This window comes from Camelus ferus, chromosome 8 (genome assembly GCF_009834535.1).
Source record: "Camelus ferus isolate YT-003-E chromosome 8, BCGSAC_Cfer_1.0, whole genome shotgun sequence".
NCBI lineage: Eukaryota > Metazoa > Chordata > Mammalia > Artiodactyla > Camelidae > Camelus > Camelus ferus.
This window is the reverse complement of record NC_045703.1, coordinates 38,559,939-38,580,521: the sequence shown is the minus strand read 5'-3', so window position 1 is coordinate 38,580,521 and position 20,583 is coordinate 38,559,939. Positions and strand designations below refer to the sequence as shown.

General features: G+C 33.4%; 1 protein-coding gene across 1 annotated transcript in view; it reads left to right on the top strand.

The window, feature by feature from the left end:
* The window catches only part of TBC1D32 (TBC1 domain family member 32), a 111,423-nt gene extending 91,390 nt beyond the window's left edge, over positions 1–20,033 (top strand). The window contains exons 29-32 of the mRNA XM_032484881.1: positions 180–334; positions 2,248–2,388; positions 4,624–4,812; positions 14,741–20,033. Coding sequence (XP_032340772.1) covers positions 180–334; positions 2,248–2,388; positions 4,624–4,812; positions 14,741–14,860 — 605 coding nt within the window. The 3' untranslated portion in view covers positions 14,861–20,033. The remainder of the gene's footprint in view (positions 1–179; positions 335–2,247; positions 2,389–4,623; positions 4,813–14,740) is intronic.
* The last annotated feature ends 550 nt before the right edge of the window (positions 20,034–20,583 follow it).

Sequence of the window (20,583 nt, the reverse complement as noted above, 5' to 3'; positions counted from 1 at the left end):
TTTTGTTATTAATAAAATTTAATTTTATATTAACAGCTTATAAATTGGTTGAAGACAAAATGAGAACTAAGTATCATTAATATCTCTTTCCTGATAGAGATCCTGGAAATGTTATTTATGAAGTTCTTATATTTAACCTTGTAAGATACTATACAAAGTTCCTTAACTGTGCCTTTCAGTCTGCCTGCAGGGGAGTTACACTGGCCATGACTGGTTTGTATCTTCTTTGTTCATGATAATGCTGGGGGATAAAGAGAGAACGTTGCGATTTCTTCAGCAGTTCTCCAGGCTTCTGACTTCTGCTTTCCTTTGGTTGCCAAGACTACATATTTCTGTAAGACTTTTTAGTCTGTTTTTAAAGGAGTGTTTTAAATTTTAAGGAAAATTCTATTTAAATTTATTGGGATCTTGTTATTTTATTTGTAAAGCACTCTATAATAATTTATTCTCATTTTCTAACTGAATGCTTTTTTGACTGATTCCTTTTGAAGATACAGATTAAAGATTTTCTCAAATTATTGTTGTTGTACCTAATGGTAACTGAGTGAAAGATTGATGATAATAAATGCATTATTAAATTTTAAACCTGTCATTTAGTAAAGTATAAAATTCCATATTGTAAAAAGAGAACTATTGGATGGATATTTTATTGCTTTGTTAGAAAGAATCTCTGGTTAAATTGCTGTTTAAGGAAATGGTATATTAAGTCAAAATTATATACATATCGTATAGAGGAAAAGCACACTAATTTTATATACATTTTGGAAATCTCTGATGAGTTTTGATTACGACATTATAGTGTATTCTTAAAGGTTTTATTACTAGTCTGTGAGATGTAAATTTAGTTTAGAATTAAGTGCATACCTCAATTTATTAATGTTTCCATATTTTGTTTTACTTATTTACTTACTGCATTTGAGACCTCCAACATGGGGAAACTGTCAATTATAATAAGCTATGCCAATGCTCCCCAAACCTTTACCATGACATGTTGCACTTGGACAACAGAATCACATGGCATCCAAGAAAAATTTGTTAAGGAGGCTGGAGAGTTGTATCTATAAATCTATATTATATACAGATATATCTATATAGTTATATCTATAGCAAGTTAAATGAAAGCATTTATTATCATATGCTTTTACAATATATGATAAGAAGAATAAAAGCATAGCACTAAGGAACACATTAAATATTGAAATTTTATGCTTGGAATAGCTATAAGCAATTCCAGTATAAGACTTTCTATCTTTTGTATTTTACTATAATGAGAAATTTGTTTGTGGGAACAGGAGGAAGCAAAAAGGCAAAAGAATATGTACTAGTTTTTCTCAAATCAGTGGACCTGTTTTCCTCTGTTAACCAAAATTTGAACAGTTCTTTAAAAATTACATGAAGGTTTAAAATATCTTAAAGATTTTTCACTCTTGCATTTATGAATGTAATGTTAAAAATTCTTTTGATAATAAGTATGGATTTTTAAGTCCAATCACACATTTTCATGTCAAGTACTTAAAAATGATACCTACATTCCACTAGTCTTAACTATTCTACTTTACTGTTCAGATTGTGACACTGTCAGACATCATCAGTGAATTGTTTTTAACCATAACTTTATAAAGTTGCATTTCTGCTTTGACTATAATAAACCTTTTCCAACACCTTATTTTTAACACAACAAGAGTGATGTGTTCTAATAGCGTTTCTTCCCATGAAACTGAAATCAGGCAGGACTTTGGCAGCTTTGATGTTATTAGATTTACCATTTTGATACCATCATTTAATATGGAATATAGACCTGTGAATGGAATAGAGTGACATATTACTCAGGGGTTTTAGACCGAAATCTCGATGTAAAGCCTTGACATCTTTCTGTTGGTGCAGTTGTATCGTCAGTGACGACTCACGCAGTGCCTTCTATAGTATCATTTCTTCTTTTCAAGTACAAATATACCAAGTTGAACATTTTATTGCCAGTAGTTTGTTTTACTGCTTCTTTGTAAAGCAAATAACATTCTGCTAAGATTCCTCTTCAGGGATTCTATTTATACTGCATTTATTGAGATTTATTCTCTCCCCAGTGTTTAACATTCTACTTTTTAACTTCCATAAAGTTTGGAGTAACTTGTTCTGCCACTATATTAATTTTGAAGTTGCAATATAAGACAAAATATTTAGATAAGTTTGTTTGATTGTTTTTAAATTAGCTGGATATTCATTAATTCTCAATTTCTCTCTTTCATGCAGAGGTACCTACCTACTGACACTATAGCATCTGGCATTCATCCAGTGTATTTCTGCAGCACTCACTACATTGAAATGCTACTGAAAGCAGAGGTGCCACTTGTGTTTTCAGCTTTTCACATGTCTGGTTTTGCACCATCACAGGTAATCCATAGGAAGTAGCATTTCTTCAACTCTCAGATCTCAGTGTCTTTAAAGAAAATTACATTCTCAGCAAATATAGGAAATACATTTAAATTAATCACATCATTTTTGTAAGCAGTCATACCTCTAAATGTGCTAAATCTTTAAACTGGGGTTTTTCCCCTAGGTCTATTGTAATATATAGATTTACACTATAGTAGATCCCTGGCATTCACAGGTTTTGCGTTCATTTTCAGCAATTCAAGACAGACATTTTGAAAGTTTATGACATGTAGGCTTGTTAATGGAGATAATAATATCTGCTTGATAAGTCTTATATAAGGATTAAGGGAGGTAACTGAGGACAAGAATAATTATCTACACTGAGCATCTGGTATGTGAGATACTGTACCTTATCTAACAAAGCCCAGCTCTCTGCTTCTATTGGGATCTGGAAGGCTTAATGATTTTCTTTTGAGGGCCAGGGGTTGTACATGTGGTCAGATGCAGTAGCTACAGATGTCTCCCTCCTAGTCCTTCATTGGACTGACTTTCTACCCTATGTTATAATGAGGCTAAATTTAATATTTGATCCAGTATGATCAGTGTCCTTATAAGAAGAAGTTTAGACACCAGTCATGAACAGAGGAAAGACCATGTACAAACATAGGGAGAAGATGACCATCTACAAGCCAAGGAGAGAGGCCTCAGAAGAAATCAGCCCTGCCGAAACCTTGATCTTGGACTTCTTCAGAATTATGAGAATATAAATATCTGTTTAAGTCACTCAGTCTTTATGACAACACTAGAAAACTAATACACCATGTTAAAGGCAGTTAAAAGCAGAACCAGCATCCCCCAAATTGAATCGGGGTATAAAAACAAATTTTAGAAACTACTCAAAAATATGTTTTTAAAAGGTCAAAACAATAGAACAAAAAAGGAAAATTTGTGTGTATCTTATATATCATGACAAACTGAGATTAGCCACCATATCTGTTCCCATTCCTTACTTCCCACTCCTCAAAAACTTTATAGGGAAGAGAGGGTCATTAAAGGAAATCTTTCCTCAATAGTAATTTGCAAATCATAATTGAAAATGAAAATATTGGAAAGTAATTAATTGTCTCAGTTTCCCAGGACTGTGGTATCAACGTACTACAAACTGAGTGGCTTCAAACAACAAAAATATATCATCTCACAGTTTTGGAGAATAAAGCATCAGAATAAAAATGTTGGCAAGGCTTTGCTCCCTTGAAGGCTCTAGGGAAAGAACCGTGTGACCCCTCTCTCCTAGCTGGTAGTCTTAGATATTTCTTGGCTTATAGATGCAGCTCTCCAATCATGTCTTCACGTGACATTCTCCATGTGTGTCTTTTCAGTGTCTTCCCTCTGTGTGTGTCTTTGTGTTCAAATTGTTCAGTTTCCATGACACCAGTCATACTGGAATAGGGCTCACCCTAATGACCTCATTTTAACTTAGTTATCTCTGTAAAGATCCAGTTCTCAAATAATGTCACATTCCTGAGGTTGAGACTTTGACATACTTTTGTGGGGAGACACAAAAGTATAACATTAATGAACCAAAATATTAATGATAATGTTAATCATTGTGTCATTCTTACTGTTTTTTTTTTTACCTTTTCTGTTTCTTTTCCTATAATGGGCATGTATTGCTTTTATAATTTGAAAAATATTATTCAAATAGTAAGGTAAATGATTTTTATAAAAGTCCCATTTTTGATTTATTCTCTATATTAGTGCTCAGTTTTTATATTATGTAATTCTAGTTGGTTTAAATTGTTTTCTGATTCAGCAAGAGCCCATTTGCATTAATGTAACATTTAGCAATCTGTCATCTGCATAGTTATACATCTGTGATCATAGGTAGGATAGAAAAAGCTCCCATCTCTGAATTAAAATAGTTTCAGCATTTGTTGTCTGTAGCGATCAGACTGCTATTGAAGGTAAGAGGAGGATAGTAAGAATAAAGGAAGCATTTAGCAATAGGTGTATCAGCAATGTGAACACTGTCAGTTACCCCCAGGTCCTGAGTCCCTAAGGCCATGAAAGTTTTCTTACACATTAGGCAAACAGGTGAAGCATCCTTATTAGGCTTCTTATATGTAGAATGTCTTTCTATTTTGATTAAATTCGAAGCTCTTCACTGGTTTTGTGTGCATTATTGGATGCTGCTTTTTAAAAGTTAAATATAGTTTCATAAGCTTTCTAATGAATTGACTTTTTTTCCCCTAGATTTGCCTGCAATGGATAACTCAGTGTTTCTGGAATTATTTGGATTGGGTAGAAATCTGCCATTATATTGTTACTTGTGTTTTCCTTGGTCCTGATTATCAAGTGTACATCTGTATAGCTATATTCAAACATCTACAGCAAGACATTCTGCAGCACACTCAGACTCAAGATCTGCAGGTGTTCCTAAAAGTAAGTAAGTTTATTTCTAGAGGAAAAATGCTGGCTGAGAGTTAATTGCCAACTCTAATGGGGTACCTAATGCCAGATACTTTTCTAGACACTCATGCGGTCCTAAAAACAACCTAGGTATTATCATTCTCATTTTAGAGATGAGGAAACTGAAGCACTGAGTTAAGTTGCCCAAGATTATACAACTAGAGAGTGGTGCTGAAGAGCAGTGCGGCTGGTATATGAAGTTAAACTGCCTGGATATAAAACTTTGCTTTAACCAGTATGCTGTGCCAAAAGGCCTGTTTTTTTTATTGTTTGGGGGAAATTCCCATGCTTTATTTGGTGGATAAAAATTGAAGTTATTGTGTTAATACATAGCTTTGATACTTTTACAAAACACTTAATATCCTACGCCTTTATATTCTATACTTTTTAAAAACTCACCACCATATATATAAGTTAATATTTTAAAGCAAGATATAATTATATTTGCTTACTTTCTCACAATAATGTGACTTTTGAAGCTCTGGACTTTAGGGAGTACAAGATATATAAATACGTCCTGGTGGGTGATCCTTGACAGAAATCCAACTTTGTTTTAAGTTAAAATATTTCCTTGAATTTCATCCTCCTGCTACCCTCAGACACAGATATGAATGCATATGCACATATACACCAAAACCAGCATTGGTCATGTGCTTGTTTTTTCTAGGTTGACAAATAATTTCTAAGTGAATCAGTTTTATCTTAATTCTTTACCATTAGATACTTATCAGAGTTATTTTTCATTTGATGATTTTTCTGTAAATAAATGTCATTGGTCACTTAAGGTTGCCAAACTATTGAGCATTTTTATTTCCTAAATACTGAATTCCAAAGGTCTCAAACTTCCTACATATATCACTAGACTTATGATCTTAGAAACATTCTTAATGAAAAAAATTTAAGAGGACAGTGGTTGTACATGTAGAAGGAAGACTTAGGTAGGGGAAAAAAAAATAGTGACCTGCAAGAGGAAATTTGGAGAACAGGGATAGCTAAGTAAAATATGTTGAGGACAAAATGTCCATTTCTTTTCAGTAAAGGACATTTCATCAGTTGCAGGGATTTCAGAGTACGCAATTTCCCCCAACTCTTACATTTAAATATCACCTAACCTGTAATTCTCTAATCTCTTATGCACTTTAGTTTCTCTTACAGTGTTTGTCACTGGCTGAAATTATTTTATATATGTTTTTGTCAGTCTCAGTATGCTGTATAAGCTCCACAAGGACTATAATCTTGTCTATCTCAATTACTAATGTATTTTCAGTGCCTCAAATGGTACCTGGCACATAGAAGGTGCTCAGTGAATACTTGTGATAAAGTAAACAAAGAATGTAAATAAATACAAATGGAAAGATGAATGAACTTAGTTTTATTCACATTGAATAACAAACACTACTAACTTCTTCTAATTGTTAACTTATCTTCATTTCCATCAGAAGGATGTCTTTATATTTAATCATCTTTAATCTGATTAATGTTGACTATTGCAGTTTCAGCTCTTTCTTGACCACTACAGGGAAAAATTATAATAGGGTTTACAAATGGTGAACTCTTTAAATATGTCCCAAAGTCTGTTTGCTCTGGACATAAATGCTATCAATTTAAAACTAAAGAATTTTTAAATGAAGGAGAAAAGATTATCTTTACTATCTAAGTCCTATTTAAATTGCTAAAATTTTAATTGAATTAGCAAAAAACATGGGCAAAGAATTAATTTTAGCACTTGTCTTGGAACTACGTTACCACTGATCTCTTTTGATGGACAGTTATTTTTCTTGTGAGATAAATTCCAGTGTATTTTTTTTAAATATGCATTTACGTATCCTTTTAACTACTGCATTAAGCTCTCTGTTATAATGTCTTCTTTGCAAAGTATGTAAATATATGTACACTATTTTTTTACTTATTCACATATTAACCAATGATGAAATTTCAATTAAGGAAGTGGTTTTTATTCTTCCTTCTCTCAGAAGATCCCCCAAGTCAGAAAGATACATGATTTTAAAATTCCTCATTATACTATTGTTATTGGGTTTAAACCTTGGAAATTATCTTTTATACTTTCTGATCCAAAGTCTCAGATCTGTACAAAAGAGAAAAAAGCTCATCAATAATTCTCCACATAACTACATACCACAGCCATAATAATATTCTTAATTGATTATGTGTCATTCCCTGACTCTCCATATTTAATAATGACTCCTCCTGAGAGGAGAGAGGAGGTAGAGTAGAACAGAGGGCTTTTTATTGTATATGTTTATGTGGGCTTTTTTATAATTTTTGAAGAATGAATCCATACTTCTTTTATAATAAAACTACTTCTTAAAAGGAGTGTATTGAATCATTATATAAAAATGGATAGAAGAAGCATCTGACTATGGTAAATAAGTTCAAATAATCAGGCTCAATTAAATTAGTTTCCAAAATATTGAAAAACCACAAACATGTTATGTTTTCAACTATTACCAGTTATCCTGAGAAACTTTCGATAATGAGATGGTTCCAGAAGACTGAAAATATGCAACTCGTTTCCCGGTTTACATTTCATATATTGTCATAAAGGGACATGATGAAAGCATTGCTTTAGGAATAAGAATTTGTCTGAAGCATGTAGTATAGAGACAATATCAACCTGTTTTGTATCTATTTTGGTTTAGGCTCAAGATTTTAAATCAGGTAATTGAGTCTGGATTCTTTGCCTGCATTTCTGATAGCCCACTGAACAATTTTTCATGATCAGTGTATTAAAAAGATGACTTGGAATTTCTTAACCCAGATTTACTAAAAACAAAACAAAACAAGCAAACAAAAAAACTTGGTTTTTTTCCTCATTTGATTAAATCACTAAAATATTAGATGAATGCCATGGGTATAAATTATTCAGCAAAGTGTGTTGTCTGAGTTTTTCACAATATCTTTTTAGACATAACAAAAATAGAGGTTGGATAATAAAGCAGCTAAGTACATTATTCCAACAACCCTGTGGTGATTGATAGATTAGTACTGAGCTAGATGGCAGCTTCTAAAGGTATGCTGAAGAGCTTCGTCCTTGGACCTAATGTTTTTCTGTGACAGACAGTGGTTCAGAAAATCTATAGGCACAAACTTCCAGAAACAGAAGCATCATCCAACAAAATAAATATTCTCAGTATCTCAACAGGCTTGAAAAGTGTAAAGTTGTGTTTTTGTTGTTTGTTTTTAGTGGAGCATTCCCTCCCTCCCTCGGCCTTGCCCTCACCCTTCTCACCTTCTTCTTCATGTACACACACACACACACACACACACACACACACACACACACACACACACAACAGGTATAGGGACGGTCAGTTTAATAGTTCTTCAGAAGACTCACTGTTTTAGCCAACTGGCTTGTATTCCTTTCTGCGTGCTAATAGGCTAGCAGTGATGTTGGTTTTACTTTGTGGACTCAACCTGGGGATAAACTTCACTGAAATGCCAAGCTAAGAAAAGATTACCTTCCAGTGAAAATCAGGCTGTGAAGACTCAAAATACTTAAGTAAAATGCTTCAACTAAATCTTTCATATTATGGCAAAATCAATTTATAATTGTGAAAAAAAAATCAGGTTAATTTCAACCCATCAGTAAACTGTCAAGAGGGATTTTTTTGCTGTTGCTGTTACAGCTCTGGTTGGTTAGCTGACAGGGTAAGAAATGGAGATCAGACTGAGAAAAACCAACTGTGTGCTAAGTTTTTAAAAGACCAAAGTATTTACAGAATTAAAAATAATTCATCATTTGAAGGAATAGATACAACATGCTCAGTAATATGTCAGCTATGATTTTCAGTTACGTTTTCTGCATTGTCTGTATATCATTTGAGTCCATCTGAAGTCAAATTCTGGCTCTGTCCCTCTGACTGTAAGCTTAGGCACCTTGCTTAACCTCTCTATGCCTCAGTTTTCCCATTTGTTTAATTGGGTGTGAAGTAATACCTATCACATGGAGTTGTTGAGGAATTAAATGAGGTGATATTTGTAAAATACTTCTAGAACATTATCTGGCACATAACAAGTGCTCAAGTTAAAAAAAAAAAAGCCATTATTTGGGTTTCTATTTCCCTGTTCCGTTCGTCTTATTTAGGAAAAAATATGCAGACAACACAGCAAAGGAAATAGGATTTTCTCCTGAGTCCATTGCTGGACTATATACTTTTGCTCCTACTTTTTTTCTCCAGCTCTTGTGACATCTTAGTGTTATAAAATATCATAGTAATACCCGGCATATACTTCAGATCTGTGTCAGGAACAGTCTCTTACATTGCATCTGATCAAGACCTACTCCCCCATTTACCCAGCCAAAACTGAATCCTCTCCTTAATTATCATATATGCTTTGTACCCCTGAACTGAGTTAAAACCTATCCTAAATGTTTAAGAACTTCATATTCTATCCAGAACCATACACTCCAGACCCATACACTCTATCTAAACTATCCTGATCTTAAGGATCACTAGAGTCTTTATTAAAATTGATGCACTGAGATTTCTCCCTAGTCCTGCTAAAACAGAATTTTCATGACAGAGTCCTGAGTTGTCAGTTGTTGTAGCTTGCAGCTTTTATAATATGTAAAACTATTACCTTTGGAGCTTGAATCCAGAATGCCCCACCAGTGATTCAGAAGTTTTAGGGGATATTGAGTCCAGGAATTTTTAGTTAGACCAGACACCTCAGGAATAACATACTAGAAGAAACATGACTTGCAGGTTGTTGGTGTTTCTACCACTTTGGTCAGGAAAGAAGGTCCTTTTTCATGTGATAGGTAGGACACAACACACAAAAGGTCATATCTAGCAAGGGTGAAGAGCAGAGCTAAGTGCCCAAAACTCCATCTTCTTTGGGGCCGTCTCCTTTGGGGTGAGGTCATGGGGCCTTGGGTTGCCCCCTAATGCCTGTGTTCAGTCAGAGGGGCTGGTTTAATGGACAGAAATGCTGGCCCATCCTGCAGTGCTCCAAGCCTCCTAGGAAGGGGCAGGACTGGGAAGGGGCAGGGCTGGGAAGGGCACTGCTGGTTAGGGTAGGTGCAGGGGGATGCCGGGCAGCAGCAGGTGAGGAGCCCCATGTGCCTGCCCCCCAGATTTTGAGGGCCTCTCCTTAAGCTGCCTCCAACCCCCTGGGGAAAACCAAGCAAAAGCACTTTCCCAGGCCTGGCCTCTGCTGCTCTGCTGTGTTTTTCCCCTGCTTTCACAACCTAAAGGTCTTATATCCATTAGTTCTCCAGGGAGGCAGGAGGTCTGCGGGCTTTATTCATTGCTGTCCTACAGTGTCCAGGACTTCTCCTGCTGTGTGCTAGGTGCTCAGTAAATGTCTGTGGGCTAGATGAGTGAACTTTCTATGTTTAAAATATGTAAATAGATAGATAGCTTCCTATGTGAGAGTTGACATTAATACAAATTCTTTAAGTGACCTCAGAGCATATTGAGTCCTACACCTTTTGTGGTAAACTTATTTTATATACCTCCTGATGGTTATTAATAAGAATTGACTCTTTGTTCCAGTTTAATCCACTCAAAGTGACATATCTTACTTTTTTCCTCTGTAGTTTGTAAAGAGCTATTATATTTTTATCACCTTTTAAATGCATTAATAATTAAATATTTGGGAAAGAATATATCAGAAAATACCTAAGCTTGGTCCCGAAGTCATAAAACTAAGGCATGTCATAATAGCATACTTCATCTTTTTGTGCTTTGTATCTTTTCACCACCCTGAAAGGCCTTATCTTCAGTTCAAATTCCAAATTTACAGGGCTTGCAGTAGCTGTAAAAACATTCTGCTAGAAATTGTTTTTGAAAGCTTTGTTAAAAATAATGTTTGAAATTATAGGTATAGCTTAATTTCCATAATAGGCATATTCTTGAGAAGTTGCAAGAAAGTACAGTAATAGTTTAATATTTTAAGTGAATTGTTCTCTTATATTTTTGGTAAGGAGTTGAAGAGCAGAGACTGGAGTCAATAATCCTTAATGGGCCTGTCCATGCTTAACATTTAACAAATTTGCAGTGCAATCAAAACAATCTAGCTCAACCATTTCAGAGAACATATGTTAATAAAAATGTTCTTATTGTTATGACCACCATTAACACCTTGAGTGCTTACTGAATGCCAAGCACTGGACAAAGAGATTAACAGGTATTGCCCATTCATTGCTCACCAACTTATTCAACTATTGTGTAACAGCTGTGTGTTCCAGGCATTGTAGTCACAAGACAGGCCGTGGCCCTGCCAGATTGACCTCATATTCTACTGGTAGATAAATAATGTGTGAATAAATATGTAATATTTCAGGTATTGCTAGATCTTTCTATAAAGAAGTTAAGTATGGTAAGGGACTCAGTCAGATTTAGGGGTGCTATTTAGATAAAGAGTCCAGTGAAGGCTACTCTGAGGGGGTAGGCAGAGACTTGAGTGAAGCAAAGGAAAAAAGCAATGCAAAGACTTCTGTGCATAATCTCTCTAAATAAGAAGAAAGACAAACGCAAAGGCTCAGAGGTAGGAATGAGCGTGGACCACTTAGAAAGTACAGGATGACCACTGTGGCCAGAGCAAGGTGAGGGAATAAGAACGGTCAGACGACATAAGGCTTTATAGTTCATGGTAAGGAGTTCAGACAGCACAGTTTATGCTATTATTGTCTACATTTACACATGAAAAATCAAGGCTTAAAGAATCTAAACTTTCCCAGGTTCATACATCTAGTAACTAATACAGGGGGGTTTGAACCCTTTTTTGGTCTGAATCCAAATCCTGTGCTCCTTCTAGAATGTCACTGACTAGTCTGTTTACCTTTTTAAAAAAATATCCTAAGTTCAGTGGATCTTTTAATTAAATACTCTTGATAGTAAAATAAAACCAGTGGATACATACTTGAAACTAAATTCTGTATACAGAGGAGAGAGAGAAGCTGTGTGGATGCCGTATCATGTAATATTGAACACATATGCAGCATTGTGGCTTAGGATGGTAATTTTTAATGCTTTTTGATGATTTATCATTCGAAACCAAACTTTAATGAAGAGAGCAAATCATTGAAGGTACACTGGTTGAAAAGCCATTAGGTACAGAAAAGAAAATACAGTATGCTCAAAATGAACTTCTTAACTAAGACATAAACTACTCCAGTACTGACTTAGTGAAAAAACAAAACTTGAACAAATAGAGCACTGTTTATATAAAATGAGATAGTGTTACCTTATATAATTACATGTCTACCAATTTAAAGAATAAGGGGATTCATATTTTTATAGAGTCCAATATATGCAGGTCTATAAATGAAATGATAATAAAGCAGTATTCTGAGGAAATGGTCCTTTATAACTTGAATGATAAGCTGGCTGTCTAAATGGTCATAGTTACAAGGAAAAGTTACCCAGTAAAAAGGCCATTAGAGAACATTTATGATAAAATGAAAAATATTCCACTTAGAAGGGAAGTGGAATTCAGAGATTCTGAAATTTTATTCAGAGTTCAAATTGCCTGTGAATTTTAAATAATGAACTATAGCATTTAAAAACATCCCATATAAATGACTGTTTAATTTTTCTCTTATAAAATAAGACCTTAATAGCCTTATTTGCCATTTTTATGGGTGTCCCTTCAGTATAGTTATCAGAATATTTTCTCTTTATTTTAAAATTAATGTCTAAGATGGAAGTCATAATTCAAAAAATATGTCCTCAGGAAAAAATATTTAAACCAAGTAATAGCTATGGTTCTCTATAGGTAGTTTTTATTTTTAAATTAAAGTGGAACAATAATTAAAATATATTAAAATATATTTTGCTTATTTTCACCCAGAATTATTAGAGCTATTGTTCAAATACCATCATCTCCTATTGTAATTCACATTTAATGAACAAGCATTCTTCTAAAACTCATGAATATGTACTAAAACATTTTTTTTTGCACAAGGTTTTTTCCCCCTCTGGTTAGTATGACACATTACTATAATTCCTTTCCAACTTAAGTATAGTTTTAGTGAAGAGGTGATTAATGCCAAATCACAAGTAATTTGGATGAAGAGAATGGATAAATTCATAAATAGTTCCATGACTATCACAACAAATGTTTATAGTGAATTCTTGAATAGTAATACTGGTCTTATTTCAATCCTATTTCTTCCCCAAAGAACAAAGTGAAATATGTTTGATACGAGAGAAATTTACAAAAACCTAGTATTCTTGCTATTCATAAGATGAACATCTTCCCTTTGATTCAGTTGCTTTACATAAGACTGGAGATACAGTATATACCTCAGCTGTTAATTTTTAGGACAAGGACTTTCTCATTCATCTTTGTGTCTTCAGTATATAACCAAGAACTTTACATACAATAAGCGGATCAATCAGTGAATGAATGAAGAAATGGATATCACAATTATTTTAAAATGAATGTAATGTTATCCATATAACTTAACATCATTTGGTTTCCTTAGTTATAATATCAGCCTTATAAATCAGTAATAGTTTTTTTTTTAAGTACCAATTAACTTTTCCCCAGAATTACCCAGATTTTAGGTGATATGTGGCAAGTAGGTGTACTCTTCTCCCAAGTTATTTGCAAGCTGTGAACTATTACTAACCTCGTAGAAGTAATTGGGGGGAGGTTGCTCTTTAAAAGATACTTTATTATATCCACAAGAAATAAAATACCAGAGCTACTGTTAGGCACATAAATACAGATCCTGTTAAATATTTAATATCAAGCTTGTGCGACTCAAGCGTGGTTTTGAGGCCAGCAACTTTGGTGTCTACCTTCCTGTCTGTGCCATGGCCAGATCATGCTGGGAGCGCAATGACACTGTTTCTGTTTTATTTCTAGCAGCTTTGTTTCATTTAATGAATACAGTTCTTTTATGCTACACTTTTCTAGATTGAAATCTAATTTCGTATCTGTTCAAACTCTGATCACTTCATCCATTACTTGTTTTAACGATGTAGTTCAAGTGTAGACTAGTGATATCTGAGGCCCTTGAAAACATTCATTCTTCCTGAGAATTTTGTGACATTTTCCTAGCTACCTTACATTGATTTCTCTCATCTACAAACTGATTGTCTCTAACATAATATTTGGTGTATGATAACATATTATCTTCTGTTCTTTTGAACTGCTCTTGTTTATTGTTAGTAGCTTTTGCCTTTAAACTATAATCTCCAGAAAAGCATGAACTGTACAGAATTCCTTATAACCTCTCAAACTTCTAACATAATACATTACAGTGAGTCAAGGATCATGTTTCTTTTGCAGAATTTTGTTGTTGTTACTTTGAAGGGGAAGCATTGCATAGCTAGTATTTGAAAATGCTAAAAGGAATAGTCATAAAATTTCCTAAAAGTCTCTAAGATTCAGAATGGATGCTCCTACTATTCTACATTCTTGAGTGCCTCATTTGGGACACTAACCATTAATTCCAAATTCGTACAGACATGCATAGTACCAACATTATGAATTGCAGACTGTTGGAGAGTTTATGAACAATAGCTGTAGAACAGATATTTCTTGCAGTATTATAGTACCCTTTGAAAAGCTTTAGAGCCATTACTAATTACAAATGTGAACAATCATTCTATAATTGAAACTTTATTACATCTAAAATATTAGGAAGATTTCATTATCTAAGATTATGGGTTTTTTGTTGTTGTTGTTAGCACTAAAGCTTTTTTGGTTTTGAAAACAGACAACCTTGTTTCACAGGGACATGATTTCTTGCTATCATATACATATAGCCTACTAAATAAAAAGCAGTTGCACATTTACTAGCAACATGAAACTGCCATCTAGAGCTGAAAAAAATGATACATCAACTATTTAAAATTCATTAACTTAGTTGCATGTCTTTACCCAAGCAAATGAACTTCTCTTTATATTTTTTTGACAGGAAGAACCACTGCATGGGTTTCGAGTGAGTGATTACTTTGAATACATGGAAATTTTGGAACAAAACTACAGACCAGTGCTGCTGAGAGACATGCGAAACATTAGAGTGCAAAGCACATAGATCATGGAACACACAATTTAATTTATGTTTTATTTATTTTTAAAGAAAACAAATGGACTTGACTGTTTTCTGTGTCCGTAACAACATACGCTTTGTGAATATACAATATTGTAAATTGTGAATCATTCCTGAGAGTTTTGAATATAATAATGTATTCAAGTATGTATCAGCTCAATATGTGATATGAAGTGAATTCATTTTTGTAAGTTTGTTGTTTTATAAGGTTGTTTAGGAATAAGATCTGTCTTATAGTTCTTTGTGTTTAAGAGTTAGTCTTAACATTTCTTCCTTCCCTAGATGAGTAAGACATTTTTTTCAATGAGTTTGGAAAGTAGTAGCAATATTGTAAAAGTAATTGTTTGACCAGCTAGAGGGAGTCCATGTAAACAAGGAAGATAATTGTCTTCCTCATTTTTTATGTCTTCACATATAAAAGAAAATAGACAAAGCCACACTGCTTATTTTACATATGGAGGAACAAATGATATTTATCATAGCAAGTAGTATGAAAATTATTGTCCTCAGACATAATTGTTTTTCTAGGAATTGCTTTTGATACCTATTTCAATTTATAATTTTTCAATGTGAAATGTAGTCTCCACATGGTTCATTTAAAAATAGATTGGTTATTTCATACTGATAAGCATTTGACTCTCATTTGTTACGCATATTCCTTAGTGATAGGTTTAATTTGTCCTGAACTTGAAGACGTTAAGGAGAATAGATTTGCAAATTAGTTAAATGACTAACAGTGTTTTATTCTATTTAAATACAAGGCTCAGCCAAATGATATTAATACAATATGCTAGGGTCTATTTCCTTATAACTGTCACATTTAATATATGAATGATAAGACACAAAATATTAATTTCAATTAATTTAAAAACAAGTTTTAAAAATTATAGGTAGAGATTGTTTTATACTCATTACTTATGTTTAAATATAAGTCAACCACTAAAATCATTCTGAAGCTTTTTTTCTTTTCAACCAAAAATGGCTTATCCACGAATTCATTTCTCCTTTAGTATGATGAAACAACTGATATCATACAGTTTTTAGTTTCGTGATATTTAGGCAACTGCAAAATCAACCTTCCAAAATCAGGTTTTATGCTGTAAATGTCAACAATAGCTTCTCGTAATGGTGTTCCTAAAGGGCATTGAAAAAGTTGAGAAAAGGAAATTGAGCAGGTTAATTTGACATATTGCTCACTTTAGCTCTGGCTGATATGAGTTAGGTAACAGAGCCCTAGGTTACTCAAAACATCAAGTTTTGTCTACTTTCAAACTTAATTTTGAAAAGCTGTTCCACAGAACCTGTAATACATGTTTATGGTTCCATTTCTTCCCATTCTGTTTCTGAGTTATTGTTATTGGTCCTGAGAAAGTTGCAGCTTTATTTCTTTTTAAAAGCTCTTACATGGTAATTGGAAATACAAATAGAGAAGAGCTATAACTTAATTTTATAATATCCATTGGTGATTTTGATTGGAAACTGAAGTAAGACCTAGATATTACATTTTGGAAAAGTGACTTCAGCTGGAACAAGAAAGCTTTCATTTTCTACTTGACAAATCTGAACAATGACCTAGTAATTTGGTGAAATAAAATGTAAAATATGGTAGTTTTTGTAATTGCCATTGTGAATTATTTTTTTCCTATTTTTGATTTAAGAATATTCTTTAGAGTAGAAATAAATACAGCCCTGTCTTGCCTCACTTTTTTTAATTATTTAAAATATAAGTCCTTAGGACTTATTTCTAATTTGTGAAGGAGTACCTTATATATTTTACAGGATTTATTATAATAAACTACATTTTATGATACAGTGTAAACAAATATGTGAAAAATTTAAATGTTCATATGTAAATCTTTGAATATCTACTTTTGAAGTTTCATTTTTGTAGTTATGCCTCCTCTTGATATTTAGGCATCTAAAGAATCTGTGAAGGTAAAGTAAGCCTCAGAAATTCATCTAAACTTTCTACAAGATTCTTCCTCAATTTATGATTATTAAATTATGCTGTGCTTTAGTTTGATTTTCCAATTCCAATGTGTTAAGGACATTGCTTTGGCCATTCATTATACAGACATATTTTGAGAATTACACATATAATGAAATATTTTTAATATTCAAGATAGAATAAAGGAAAGACAGCATCTCCATTCAAAGAGTCCACAGCCCTCGTGGGAGGGTGGATAATTTTAAAACTGAAAATAGAATTATAAAGGTAAGTGAGAGCTGACCTCTGAATTTAGTGACCTTGATAAGAGCCGTTTTGATGGAGTAGTGAGGGCAAAAGTTTGGAGCATGTTTAAATGATGCTGAGAGGGGAGATTTTCGAAACTGCTCTTTCCAGGACTACTGCTGTTACAGGAAAAAGAATGCAGGTGGTAAACTAGAGGAGGCATGGGATCAAAAGACTTTTTTAAGATGAGAAATGGAAACATGTTTATATGTGGGTAGAAATGATGCAGTAAAGAAGGAAAAACTGATGATGCTGAAGAGAAATGCTGGAGTGAATGTCATGAGTAAATTGTAGGGGAATGGGATCTAGTTAATAAGTCTTGGAATTAGCCTTTGCCTGTAATATGGACACTTCATTCAGAGTAACAGAAGAGGAGACAGTGTAAATGGGCACAGACCCAGGTTGGACATTTCTAGAAGTTACTGTTCTGTCAGCGAAATAGGTAACAAGGTCATCAGCTTAGAATTAGGATGGTAAAAACTTTGGTAGGTTTTAGGACATAAGAGTAAGTGAAATAGTTGTTAAGGATAATGGGAAAATGAATAGACTAGGAAAATGTAGTGTAATTGTGACTTAATGGTCTTGAGACAGCAAAGTTACATGTTTTTTTTTTCCAGTCACATTTCACTGTGAAGGGGCAGGCAAGGGAGTAGGTAGTAAATAGGGTTTAGCCGGGGTTTTGGTTTAGCAAGAGAATATGATGAAGTCAGGGAGGACCAAGGGAGTTGATGGTATATGTAGGTGAATTATTATAATATTGTGATAAGCTAGATCAGAAGGAAGTGGGAGACAAGAGAGGGATATGATAGATATCAGTTGATAGGATCAACTGATTCTGTGTTCTGTGTTGAAGGATTTGATTTGGAGTACACAAGAGAGGAAGGTGAGGTTAGAACTAGCAGTTAAGTAAAATGCTTAAAATTGAGAGTTTGGAAGAGGACCATGATAGCTAAGGGAGAGTAGAGGATGAGCTCATTGAAGGAAGGGGAGTCAAAGAGCTGAGATTTCAAAGTATTGGAAGAATCATCTTTTTGGTTATTGAAATTACCAATATTTTCATAAGAAATTATTTTGGATAGCTTGAAAATGACTCAAAAGTTAAAATCTTTAAGGATTTAGTCTAGAAAAAAAGAAATGACAAGAGGAAATCTGGGCTGCAGAATCATACATATCAAAGGCAATGGTACACAGTGATTGTTACTTTAACATAATATTTAATTTGTAAATAAAAGTTAATCTAATTTTTGAAGCCTTTCATTAGACAGACATTTGTTACCACACAAAAACCACAAGCCATAAAAGAAAAAATTGATAATTTTTATAGACTTCTTCAAAATTTAAAAAGGAAAAAACAAAAAACTCTTTAAAAGCACTTCCAAATACATGAAAAGATAAGCCACAAACTAGAAGAATAGATTTACAAAACATGTATCTAGTAAAAGACCTTGTGTTCACATTATAAAAAGATTTTTAACCACTCAATGATAACAGAACAAATAACCTAATAAAATAGGCAAAATATTTTAAACACTTTACCAAAGAAGATACACAGATGACAACTAAGCACAAAAAGATGCTCATCAGTTATTTAGAAAATGCAAATTAAAACCTCAGGAGATACTAAAATGCAAGGGTTGGCTAGGAAGTATAACACCTGGGACTCATACATTTTCTTGTAAGAATGAAAAGTGGAACAGGCATTTTGGAAATCTGACTTTTTAAAAATTCTCTACAGTTCAAAGCTAGACATATTTTTTGTACTTTATCCAATTTCCCCATTTTTCCTTCTTGTATTGAAAGGTAAATTTTTTTATACTCTAGATCTGGTGATGTAGACCAGATCAATGTATAAGGGATTATCGATGTATTTTTGAATTGTTTTATATTCTGTAGTGATAGATAAAACAAATGTTCCCTTCTAAGTGATGTAAATTTAACTAACATGTTCTTTGTAGCAAAATTGAGTGACTTACATTTTTTCAGCAAAATATTAAGAAAGAGTTATTACTTAAGTAGGTGCCAATGTATTTACTTATCTGATAAGTTTAAACAGGGTCAGGGCAGTTAACCTCACATAAACTCTGAGTTTTCAGCATTAGCAATATTTTAGCTTTTAAAATCAGTTAACTTTGGCTCATTTCCCACCCCATACTCTACCCACTGGCAATAGGCCACCATGAAATACTGAGCACCATGGAAATAATTGGACTGTCATGTTTGCTATTAGAGTGCTTTTGAGATACAGAGGGAGAAACAGTTATTAAAATGTTGGCTGTTAAAGTTTGATCATCTAATCCAAGATTTAAGCATTTATCTGCTGTCATCATAATTTGTGCCAGCTGTTCTTTATTGAATAATACATTTATGTTTAGCCTTTTCCTAAAATGCTAAAGTTCATCTTTTTCAGAGCATCTCTAAAATGTAATACTCTTACAACATCAAATATATTAACTACAGTTTTATTGGAAATCATCGGATAATGGAAACCAAAATGATCTCTATAAATGTCTGCATTTTTATAATTTTCCTCAGAGAAAAATTTTCAAATTAATATTTTGCTTACTGTCAGGAAATTATTTTAACTTGAAAGAGCTATTTATTAGAATGAATGATGGGAAAGGTAGAGACAAATTAATGTTCACCAATCAGTTTCCTCTCCCTGGGTTAAATATATTGCAAGTCATTTAATAGGCTTAACCAATGTTAAGTGAGTGGACCAGAGCATAAAGAGCAGGTGTACCTTCTCTATGAGCTTTCTTTTCTCTTCCTGGTGCCCCCGGAGCCTGGCTGCTCAAATTTGTAGAGAGCAAAAACCTCCCTATCAACCCACATTGGACTGTGACCTGAAAGTCAACCTTGCATTAAGTGACTGAAATCGTATGGTTGTTTATTATTGTATCTAGCATTAAATACCCTGTCAGCTTCTTTTGAGTTTCCCCATTTCTGCTCCCCTTTCTGAATAATTTTTAATATGCCTAGACAGGCACATTTGTAATTTCATAGTCTTTTATTAGGTTTCATACTGAGAATCTAAGTGTATTGTCTAGCATAAATGAAATTAAGTTTCATCATGCCCTTCATTGATCATGTGTGTGTACTATCAAGGAAGCCTTGTTTCTATCAATGAAGGTTGGGACATACAAAGATAGCCATTAGGGTATCAATCTCATCAATGAACTCAAATTCGATCAGAGTTACGCATTTTGAAAATTATATATGATAATTTTTAGCATATATAACCTAATTCTACTTTTTTGGCCCCTAAATCAATAACAGGGGGAAGCTTATCTGCCAGCAAATCTGCAAAGTGTGGTCTAAGATTCCAAAAAGCTCAATTTCTTTTGTTACCATTATTTTATTCTTGAAGCTTGTATCATTATTCAGAAAGAGCTTGCTCAAACTATTTATGTTCCTTTGGTTAAAGAAATGTTTACAACCTTTGTTTGGTTCTGTTGGTCCTTGACCCAAACTCAAC